The following is a 13057-nucleotide window of genomic DNA, read 5'->3' on the forward strand; positions in this document are numbered from 1 at the left end:
TGTTGTTTACACATACCGAGTGGATTGGCGAGTATACAATTGAACACCCTTCAATCGAAGGAGGTCGAAGACTCGGCCTAGTAAATAGAACAAGATCCGAGTGACTGTCTCGCCATATGACTGGGTCGAGTGCTCGGCCAAGTACTCGTTAGTATGTTTATACCAAACGAGCACTCGGCCGAGAACACTGTCTCGCTATAATATTCGTTGGGTCCCGGTGAATTCGTAACTATTTTAATCCCCCATCCTAATTACAGGCCAACTGGTAACTCTTGAGCGCAGGTAATTTTGCGGTAACCCATCAAGTACCGGTGAATTTGTAACTTACTTTTCTAAGTAATTAATAACGATGTTGATAATCTAATACCGGTATTCCAGGTATGTACCTGTATAAATTACCCTCTTTGAAGGTGGTGTAAAAGTTATTTATCATTTATGTATTATCTCTTGGACGAGTTACATGAGAAAGTCGAAATAAATTTTGTTAAAATGGCTGAAATACTTGTAGCAGATTTCGTAATGAGTGAACGTGGATAAAGTTAGGTGACAACTTCAATAATTATAATCGACTTATGATCCTTCTGAAATATGCTCGGAACATTAATAAAAAAATTGAAATATTAAAAATTTTTGAAAAACATCGATTTTTTCTAATTTCATTGCTTATAACTTTAAAACGATTCATTTTGGAACAAAGTCGTAGTGAAATAAAATAAAGATAATTGAATTTTGTATGATACACGACTGGTTGAAAATGTCTTAAATTATTTGGTTGCATTTAGAACCTTCTTAATTCTATTATAAAATCCTTACAATATACTTAAATTGCCCACCAAATTTAATTAAAATGGACCTGATAGATTTTGCATAATAATTTTGCAATCTAATTTTTTTTAAAAAGTTCAAAATTTTTAAAAACTTTCTGAACAAAAAGTAGACCATTTAGAGGTTTGCTAATTTTTTTACATAGGGAGCGTTCAAGTATTACGTAACGCGATTTTTGAAGATTTTTGACCCCCTTCCCCCCGTGTAACGCACTGTAATGGGCGTTTAACTATTACGTAACGCAATTTTTTAAGATTTTTGACCCACCTCCCCAACCTGCGTTACGTAATACTTAAACGGTCCCTATAAAGAGGCACTCTACCTATCCAATACACTTTACTTAATTAAAATCGGATTATCTAAGCGGCCTCAGCACTGTTTTAAAGTTATAAACAATTCTTTGGCTTATAAACAAATACAGTGAGGACGCTTGAGACGGAATAAATTCATTTTTTCGCGAATGGGCAACTCTGGAGATAAATCCGAAACAGGTCGATTTTTCTTTTTTTTAATTATAAATTTTTTGGCATATATATCAAACTAGTGACGTCATCCATCTGGGTATGATGACGTAATCCAGTGGTTCCCAACCTTTTATGTCTGGCGACCACCTTCTGATGTTTTTTCATATTCGCAACCCATCCCTCACCCATGATGATATATAATGTACGCTACTCAGCTACTGTAAGAGCCACGCCGAGACCCACCTGAAATCTGCCCGCGACCCACTAGTGGGTCACGACCACAACCCACCGGTTTGGAAACGCTGACGTAATCAATGATTTTTTTAAATGAGAATAGGGGTCGTATGATAGCTCATTCGAAAGAATATGCAATTCTCTATTTCCTAATATAAACCTTAACATATAATTATTTATACAGGGTGCCCAAATTTTTTTTTAATTAAATTGAGACAAAAGAAGAATGTATGTATATAATTTATTTAATTTAAAATACATTTTACTGTTGTCCTAAAACAGAAAAAAAAGTTTTATTTGATAAACAACTACTGTTTTTCACTTAATTCAATATTAGTTGCCACTCACCAGCCTCTTAGCAGTTTTAACATTTAATTTAAGCGAAAAGCAATGTTTATTTTTCAAATTCACATTTTTTTCTGTTTTCTGACTCCAGTAAAATGTATTTTGCATTATATAGATTACCGTCCTACATTCTTTTTTTGTCTTAATTAAATTGAATCAAAAAACTTTTTTTTGGGCACCCTGTATAAATAATTATGTTAATGTTTATATCAGTGAATACAAAATTGAATAGCCTTTCGAATGAGCTATCACACGGCCCCTATTCTCATTTAAAAAAATCATCGATTGTGTCATTACGCTCAGATGGATGACGTCACTAGTATGATATATCTATACCAAAAATTAGAATTTAAAAATAATTTATCTCCAGAGCCATTCTCCAGAAAATGAATTTATTCCAACTCAAACGTCCTCACGGTATTTGTTTATAAGCCAAAAAATTGTTTATAACTTTAAAACAGTGCTGAGGCCACTTAGATAATACGATTTTAATTCTGTAAAGTGTATTAGTGTATGTAAAGTATTTAAAAAATTTGAACTTTTTTTAAAAAATTTAGATTGCAAAATTTTTATGCAAAATCTATCAGGTCGATTTTAATGAAATTTGGTGGATGATTTAAGTATGTTATAAGGATTTTTTGTGCGAATTACGAAGGTTCTAAGTGCAACCAAAGTTCTTGAAAAACACTGAGTAAAAAGAGGCTTGTTTTGCCCCCTTATTTTGTATTTATTGCTATTTTACAGAAAGGGTAATAATTTAAGACATTTTTAATTAGTTGTATATCATACAAAATTCAATTATCTTTATTTATTTCCCTACGACTTTTCTCCAAAATGAATCGTTTTAAAGTTATAAGCAAAGAAAGTAGAAAAAAATCAATATTTTTCGAAATATTTTAATTTTTTTAATAATGTTCCGGGCATATTTGAGAAGGAGCGTAAGTGAATTATTATTATTGAAGTTGTCACCTAACTTCATCTGCAGAAATCCGAATGACACCTCGCACATCCGCAAATAGACTTTTTTACAGATCCGCCCTTGTCTATACATATAATATTGTTTCAATTATTTTATTAAGAGATTTAAATTTTTATTTTTTTATAGGTACATATTATACTACACAACATGTTTTTAAGCAAACCAAGAACCATTCGCTTACATAATAATGCTATATGCCCCGTGTTGGCTTAATCCGTTACTGTTCAAATTCATTTCTTACCTTTTAAATTAACTAACTGGTGTATTAGAATTAAACAATGGTTTCGAATTCACCTGTATAAGTTGTGAGTTGGGAGGGTCAGGTAGTAAAAAAGTTACGAATTGGCCGGTGTACATTTTGATTGGAAAAAGTTTGTCATTAAGAGTTACGAGTTGGCGCGTGTCCATATTCGTTACGTGTAATCAAGGTTTATCTCTAAGCAACAACTAAGCAAAATAATAAATAGTATATTGTACAACAAGTGAGAAAAAAGATATATTTCTCACGAGCGCATCAGTTTGTTGGCACGAGGCGAGAGGGAGAGATATGTCATTTTCTCATGTGTTGTACACTGTATTTTTTCTATGGATGCGGTTTTGTCAAGAATTCAAACTTCAAAATTAAATAATTTACGTGCTTTTAGGTATATTATATGCATACATTGAAATAAAATACATACACACGTAGGTATTTAATATTCTTACAATTTATATACGGTATTTATTTAAAATTCTAATTATCAGTTGTTTTTGAACAGTTTTGAAAGGTAATTCCTGGTAAGTTTTGCTTCAACACATTTTGTTTGACAAAAATAATTGTTTGTATTTTGCATGTTACCATGGAAACTGCTATCATAGGTATAGAAACCGGCGGAGAACCCGTCAGAAGAAATATTTCTCACTGAAATGGAAGAACTTTCATCAATGCGTGAGAAGTTTTTCGTTTTGAATTTATGTAACTAGTGAGACTAGTTGCACATTGTATAGAATCCATAGAAAAATATTATTTGCTGACTGACACGTTAAGAGGAAACAGTAGCGATCAACAGGTAGCGAAAACGCGTTCCAAGATTGCGGCTGTAATTTTGAATATTTTTTCGAGATATTTGGCACACGTATTCGTAATATAATAAAGAATGGCGGTACAGAGCCCAATTTGAAAAATATAATAATATGTTGAAATTACTCTGCAATTAAATACAATATTAAAAAAACGAGCCTGTACCGCCATTAAGAAGAACAAAAAAATACACTTTCTTCAAATAAACTTTTTTATCCGATGCCTAGATTTTGTGTCATTTTGGAACTACTAAAATTTTTTATTTCATTAGTAGTTCCAAAATGACACAAAACCTAGGCATCTGATAAAAAAGTTTATTTGAAGAAAGTGTATTTTTTTATTCTTCTTAATGGCGGTACAGGCTCGTTTTTTGAATATTGTATTTAATTACAGAGTAATTTCCACATATTAATATATTTTTTAAATTGGGCTCTGTACCGCCATTCTTTATTATATTACAAATACGTGTGCCAAATATCTCGAAAAAATATTCAAAATTACAGCCGCAATATTGGAACGCGTTTTGGCTACCTGTTGATCGCTACTGTATCACCTTAAGGCACTGGCGAAGCGTCCATGTAACCATTGTTACCATTGGTAACAGTTAAAATTTGTAAATAAATATTTTATGACTACTATGAAATAATTCCATTTATATTTTTTAAAAATAGAAATATTTGTGAACGAATATGAATATTTCGAACTAGACGCACGAAAATATCAGCGAGTTTATGTAAAATCGGTTGCACGTTATTATAATACGCCCTTACCACAGTATAAAGAGGTTTCATATTTATTATACTGTGCCCTTACCGTGCGCCGCGCCGTTTACGTTTACCACTTCTGTGAGTGGCAACGATAGTAGGATCTTTGACTGGATCGTCTCTGAAAATTTTGCGGGGACGATGTCTCTGAAACCGCGTATTGGTGTTACCAAATTTTAATTTGGTGACGCTAGGTAGGGCCGGTGTCTATCGGGACAGAAAATACCGACCGTAAGAATATCAGACTTAATAAATGCAATTTTAATTATTATTATAATTATAGGTAATAATTATAATTCCATTTATGAAGTCTGTTATTCTTAGGGCCGGTATTTTCTCGATTAAACTCCGGTTAGTTAACCGTACCGGCCCTTTGGATTCGATTATTGCATAATATGCATTATTAATTATTAGTTTATAACTTGTAACTGTACTTGCTTATTATACAGATAATATATCTATACCTTTTTATCCTATATAAATCATATTAATCGATTTTAATTACTTGTCGAAATATATTAATTAACAACAACATTATTATAATATGACATATAATAATATTGATTATACAGTACATTGTAGTGTATAATCAATAAAATAAAAATTATTTAATATTTTAGGCTAAAAATGACAAATGAATGTACTGATTAGTATACTAATTATACAATTTGGATTTTTTAATAAAGTATAAAGGTGATATAATACATATTTTACCTAAAAACAACAAATATGTTTTTAGTTTGTAGATACTTTATATAATTTCTTAAATTTTCAATTTTTTAATTTTATTTCATCTATTTTTACAATAGACCTGGATCGCGCGTACCAAAAAAAAGTTGATTAATAGCAAGCTGAAAATTCACGGTGTCTAGTCGAACAAACTTTGATGTATGGGAACACTGTATATATAAAAATATTTATAAAACACATTATATATATATATATATATATATATATATATATATATATATATATATATATATATATATATATATATATATAGATAGATAATATATAATATATCTGGTATATACTTAATATCTGGTTTTGGTAACACTTTAGAAAAAGTCACGCGTCGCCACTGCCTTAAAGACATCTATGCAAACAAGAAATGTGTAAAAATAGAATGTGTGTGTACTTTGTACGCACGTAAGAAGTTGTACTTCTATTATAATATAAGCTAACTTCATATTATGATTTCAACGAAATCAATATACCTATCTACTTTAAACAGTTTTTTGTATTGTATTTAAATAGGTATTAAACTAATTTTAGAAAAAACAAAAAGAATACCAAAAATAACAAAAAAGGATATGAGTTTGTCAGGATTCGAACAGGGGACCTCTCGATCCCGAGGTGAATGCTCTACCGATCAGCTACCACCGCTTTTGTATTCAGTTGATAATTTCCCGGACATAATTACAATCACGGTGACAGATACATTAATTGAAAATAAATATTTTCAATAATACTTATAAGGAGGAAGACAAATCCACAGACATAAAAATTATAATAAATATATTTACTAAAAACACTAATAATATATTATTTTCAGTAACACCTTATTTGCGCTACATAACTTAAAATATGTAGAGACTATTACCATACTGTCGGTGTGCGCATGCGCCAGGGAATGTAAAAATTCACCCTCGTGCCTAAAGAAGTATAACTTCAAAAATAATATTTCTCTTTTATCTCGAAATGTAGAATCCTTGAATCATTGGTAACACTCTATTTCCTGAGTTTTTTACTATTTATAAAGCATGCAGGCTAATAAATAGCGGACATGGGAGAATCTACAATATGGATTTATCACCTTTCCGCTTATCCAGATAAAATTCCAATAGGATTCTGCATCCTTAGTACTCAAATATGAGTAAAACAAAATAAGGAAAGACAGCTTTAGATTTAATTAATAAAAAACGAATGTTTGTCTGTATGTCCTTTATACACTACTCACCAATTGAAGTGGATAATTTTAAAATTCCTAAAATTAACATTTAAAACTATTTCTTTATTGCCAATATTTTTTGCATGTGGTTTTTTTCTCCCTATTCTTATCGGCCCTTATCTCGTACAAAGAGAGAAATGTTGTTCCAAACATGAATATATCATTCGTATAAAAGTGCTTGTATTGGCTTTACCAGTTGTCAATAAGTCAAGAAATCTATTTATCACAAAAACATTATGCCGCAAAGACGTTTAGAACTAGTGCAGCTCGAGCAATTAGTTCGTTGGATCCAACAAGGCATAACTCAACAAGAGGTTGCTATGAGGCTAAATATGTCGCAAAGTGGGATAAGTCGTGCATGGAATCGGTATGTAGCCATTATGTAGCAACTGGATCTGCAACATACAGGCATGGAGGAGGAAGAGAACGATCTACAACTCGTCGGCAAGACCGTTTTGTAGTTCTGACGGCAAGAAGAAACCCAACATTCACGGCTTCCAGAATTAACAGTATCTTCAGGCATGCTACTGGACGAGCGATTTCCAGTCAAACTGTCAGAAGACGGTTACATGCATCCAATTTAAGGGTTAGACGGCGCGCTACCCATCCACGACTAACTAGGGAGCAGCGTGCAGCGTGCATGCAGATATCGCTGGGCGATGGAACATTATCAGTGGAATTTCGAAAATTGGAGGAATTGTCTCTTTACTGACGAGTCCAGATTTCGTTTGTATACGAATGATGGCCGAATATTGATATGGAGGGAAAGAGGATAGCGTTACAATGAAAATCTGAGAGTCCCAACCACTCTTTTTGGAGGTGGATCTGTTTGCGTGTGGGGAGGCATATGTTTTGACGGTCGCATGGACTTAGCCGTCTTAATTAATGAGACAATGATTGCTACACGATATCGAGACAGAGTCATAGTACCAATAGTTGTTCCATTTTTTGGTGCAATAGGAGAACAATTTGTTCTGATTGATGATAATGTTCGCCCTCACCGTGCGAGAATTGTCAACGAGTGTATAGCAGCTCATGGCATTACAAGAATGGAGTGGCCACCGTGTTCACCTGATATGAATTGCATTGAACATGTTTGGGCCGAAATGTCTAGGCAACAAAACAGGTTCCTTCAACCGCCCCAAACCTTAGATCAGTTGGCCAATACATTACGCGCGATTTGGGAGCAGCAGTTCATCAATAATTTAATAAGAGGTCTTCCAAATAGAGTTAGAGCGCTCAGGCGACACAGAGGTGGGCCCACACACTATTAATTTTTCTTTTCGGGATATTAGAAATTGAGCAGAAATAGAAATTTTCTATTTCTTTTCTTAAAGAATTTCTTTCTTTCGGTTCATCTGTATGAAAATACGAAGTAAAAATAAATCTTTATTTATATCACTGCATTTTTCTATTTGACCTTAAGAGCAAAAAATAAAATACACATTTTCATAATATCCACTTCAATTGTTGAGAAGTGGAGAATCGTAAACTATACATTTGATCATATGACGATCTTAACCAAAGTCGTTGTGAATGAGCCCGCGAAGGTTTTTAAGTTGGTACGACCAACCTGAGTAAAAAGGGGTTGCCCCTCCCCGACATTTTTTTATTTTTTGGACAAACTGTTTTTTCTTAATTTTATATGATGTGGAACCAAAGGATACATACAACCCTAAATTAGCACTTTTCTATCACCAACCGTTATTTTTTAATAGCCATCTAAATATTTACCTCTTCTACATAAATACAAATGAATGTTTGTCTATGCATTTGATCATGTATTGACCTTTATCAAAGTTGTTGTGCATGAGCCCGGCAAGTTTTTAAGTTAGTATGACCAACCTAAGTGATTTTATATTTACCCACCGCACACATCACAATAAAATATTGTTTATCAGAAAAAATTAACTTGATTCATTGAAAAAATTAATATATACATATTTTTAAAAAATTTAAACACAGATGAAACAATGCATTATTACCGAGGGTCGAATGTCCCTCGTAAGCATGATTACTTAGCATAAACAAAAAGTTTCTTTAATAAGATATTTGAACTTAAAGATCACACTCAATTTTCTCTTTTTTTCACCCCTGTAACTTATAATAAATATTATAAAGGTTTTCAGGGACTTTCAGCCCTCGGTAATAATGTAATTTTTCATTTTGCGTTTAAATTTTTCAAAAATACTTTATGAGTTTTCTCAGGAATCGAAAAAAATGAATGCCTTTAACGAAATTTTTCGGCGACGCTCTTAAGTTATTTAACTTTTAAATATTATTTAGTTCTAAAGTGGTACGAAGTTCGCCGGGTCAGTTAGTTTAGATATAAAATTGTTACGTCTGACCATCGTCTGACCACCTTTTGCTTTTCCTGTATAGTAAGGGAAAAAACTCCTTACTATATAATATGTATTAAAAGATGTATATAATTTTAAATAATTTCAGTTGTTACAAAAGATATTGTTTCTAAATATGCAAACAAAACGAAGGTTGATTAATGAAGTTTTGTTTGTGTAACCTCTTAGAGACTCCCGTATATTTTTACTTTTCAAAGTCACAATTTTTAGGAAATATAAATAGCCCACAGAGGGACTGATATGATCATTATTATTATAGTATTGTTATTATTCAGATCGTTACTATGCTAGTGAGCCGTCCTGCGAGAAGGGTGTCCTGAAGGACCACCCCGCGAAACAACATCTTAGTAACCTTATGTTGATTGATGTTGTAAATCGTAAATAAAGTTATAAAGTTAGAGTCAGTGTTTCAACTCGATATTTCAACCCCGCAAAATTATGATGGAATCTACCAACGTAACAATAGCACCATAACATGGCGACCCTTAGCCCTTTAAACCTGGACAGCTGAGACGACAGGATGCTGAGAAGAAATGGTTATGGAAAACAACAGCTGGAAATTTACATGGAAAATTGGGGTAAAGTATCCATCTCCCCTTCAGTTAGCTGATTTATGGAGCCTGCCCTAAATGGAGCTGCCTCACGAGGGAAGAAACGACTGGACCACACCTTGCAGCCACTGACGCATCGTTGGATCAAGCCCACGGACATAGAAGTGAAAAGACAAAAGTTAGTACATTGGTTTACCTTTTTTATATGTGTATATTTAATCATTATACAGCTGGCTATATAGATTTCATTTTTAATTTTATTATTGTTAAACAACTTTTCGTTTCGTTTCGTTTGTTTAAATAAAAATTACAATCTCTAAAACTAAAAATAAAAGTAGAAACACTATACGATCATGTTTCATTTTTTTATTAGTAAGCAAAACGATTATTTATTACTACTTCCTATTGCATAAGTGAACTTGAACTGAATACATGAATCATATTGCATAATTTCTACATTTTCGTTAGATGCTACATCTATTTATAGGTTTTATTTATTTACTTTCATGATATACACATATTGTTTCTAAATATGCAAACAAAACGAAGGTTGCTTAATGCAGTTTTGTTTGTGTAACCTCGTAGAGACTCACGTATATTTTTACTTTTCAAAGTCCAAATTATAAGGAGATATAAATAGCCCACAGAGGGATTGATATGATCATTATTATTATATGTAGTATTGTTATTATTCAGATCGTTACTATGCTAGTGATCCGTCCTGTGAGAAGGGTGTCCTGAAGGACCACCCCGCGAAACAACATCTTAGTAACCATATGTTGATTGATGTTGTAAATCGTAAATAAAGTTATAAAGTTAGAGTCAGTGTTTCAACTCGACATTTCAACCCCGCAAGATTATCATGGCAATCTACCAACGTAATAATAGCAACATAACATTCCACACTGTCTGTGTCCATATATGTGTACTTACCTAAGGCAGTATCTCCATCCAAAATCCAATCAGCACTGCTTCCCAGTACACCGTGGCTTAACAGTACCGGTTGTTTCCCTTTTATTCCATTTTTGGAACCTATTATACGATGTAATGTTAGTAAGTACCCATCACTAGTAGTGACGATGTGAATTTCTACCGGATATCCATGCCTAGCAATAATTTGAGGAACATCTGAAACATAAAGTACTTCAATAACGCACTGTTTGTCACTAAAGCATAATTTATATTTATAGGTACTACAGAAGAACACAACGAAAAATGGAGATTATATCAATGCTTGGAATAAGATTAAGGCAAATTTCCACTCCCAAGGCAAATATCCAGATCCTCCACTGAAATAGTTACACGGGACCGACAAGAGCGAAAGGCAATAGTCAACGCGGCAAAGACTGACGAAGCATTGCAACTCAATCCATGATTACAAGTAATATAATATAATAGAAAATGATCTCCAAAGTCCACCTGTAACAGCTGAAATCAGACAGTTCAATGAAAAATAGTACAACAAAAATACTACACTCTCTAATTTTCTCGTGCGATTTGTTTAAAATCAACGATGAAATCGTTGCCGTTTAAAACGCTTTGAATCCTAAAGGATTCTACATATTATCATACACTCATCGTTTCCGGCACGTAGCGTAGTCTCCGAAAAACCTGATTTTACAAAGAGATGTCTGATACCATACGCTCCAGGCAGGCAGACAGTATGAATTGTTCATATTTAAAACCATTAAAATCAATATTTTTCGGAAACTAAACGCTACATGCATGAAACGGTGAGTGCATGATAATATGTAGAATCCTCTTTAGACTAAAAAGGATTCTACATAATATTATCATGCACTCATCGTTTCCAGCGCGTAGCGTTTAGTTTCCGAAAAATATTGATTGTATTGGTTTTAAATATGAACAATTCGTACTGTCCGGAAAGTATGGTATCAGACACTTCTTTGTAAAATCAGGTTTTTCGGAGACTACGCTACGTGCCGGAAACGATGAGTGCATGATAATATGTAGAATCCTTTAATTCCATTTAAAATATTCAGCAACAGAAACCTAAACAGAGTATGAGAAAAAAAGCGAATAAAGCAGCTTCTAAAAGCTCTACGGATCAGGTTTCTTCCAGCAAAAGTCCGAAAATTGAATTTTTTAAGTTTTTTTGGGTTATGAAATAATTGAAAATTATTCTGTGAAATCTTCTCCTTCCAACGATAAATAACACCTGGTAGAAAATATCCATGGTTACAAAATTATTTGTTTTTTGAACGTCTGCACTCAATTTACCGCGTAACCAGGATGATCATAAGAGGGGGGGTTATAACTACTGGAGGGTGTATGGAATACCACCAAGGGGGGCTATAACCCACATAACCTCCCCCCATGGTTACGCCACTCGTACCGGTAGCTTTCTTTATAGCCTATTATAGGCTATTGATTATGTTCAAAATAAGAGAGCTAAAAAGTAACTACAACGTAGGCGGGGTCAATGGACCTCTAAATATGAAAAAACCGCGGAGTGCTACCATTGTGCATTAGAGAGAGTTGTATGCACTTTTAGTGCAAACACGTCTACGGAAAAATTGTTCTAGGTTAAATTTACTATTAGACCAGGGCGCATCTGTAAAAATATTAGTACATTTGGACGTTGAGAGGTGACTTAAATTTTTTTGCAGAAATTGCTTCAAAATAACTCAAATAATAGTATTTGAGTTATCCTCCCTCTCAAAAAGGTCCGTAACATTGTTTAAATAATCAAAATATCAAATAATGAAGGAAAAATTCGATTTTTTTCTTCGTTTTTTGATTATAACTTTAAAAGTATTCATTTTTGAGGAAAGTTGTACTGACATAAAAGTTGCATAATTAAATTTCCTACAATTTAGAATTGGTTAATAATTTAAAAAATAGTCACCCTTGTTGCAAAATAGCAATAATTGCGAAAAAACACAAAAACAAGTATTCGCATTTTACGTTTTTCAACCATTTATGGTACACTTAGGACCTTCATATTTCACCCAGAAAAACTTTATGATACAGTGAAACAATACTGTAAATTTTATTAAGATCCGTTTAACAAATTTTGCAAAATAAATTTTGCAATCCAGCTTTGGCAAAAAAAATTCATTTTTTCAAAATGTTACAGGACTAAAAATAAAGCAGATAGCAAGTTGAATTTTTTTTTACATATAGAAGTGTACTGTACCTTTCATTTGCAATTTATAAAATTAAAATCAATTAACTACCACGGCGTCAGGGATTTTTTAAATAAACATTAATTATTGGTGCTACGCGCAGGACAGCGGATAGTTTGCTCTGATTGAGCAGTCTAATGACCTTTGATAATGATTGATACATTTTAATTTTTATTACATTTCGATATAAATAAATAAATTTGTTTATTGCAAAATAAAAACACATACTCTATCCTTTGAAATAACACTTTTTTTAGCAAAAACTTTCTTTGTTCATATATTTTAACTTAGAGAATAAAAGTTTATTATTTTTAAACATATGCAATTGTTTAAATAATATTTCACAAACAATAATAAAATTAGTTTGATTTTTGT

At 32.6% G+C, this 13057-nt stretch overlaps 1 protein-coding gene across 1 annotated transcript in view; it reads right to left on the reverse strand.

The window, feature by feature from the left end:
* The window catches only part of LOC126888194 (lipase 3-like), a 65270-nt gene that overhangs the window by 25012 nt on the left and 27201 nt on the right, over window positions 1-13057 (reverse strand). Inside the window, exon 2 of the mRNA XM_050656251.1 lies at window positions 10467-10661. Within this exon, the coding sequence (XP_050512208.1) occupies window positions 10467-10661 (195 nt within the window). The remainder of the gene's footprint in view (window positions 1-10466; window positions 10662-13057) is intronic.

This window comes from Diabrotica virgifera, chromosome 1 (assembly GCF_917563875.1).
Source record: "Diabrotica virgifera virgifera chromosome 1, PGI_DIABVI_V3a".
NCBI lineage: Eukaryota > Metazoa > Arthropoda > Insecta > Coleoptera > Chrysomelidae > Diabrotica > Diabrotica virgifera.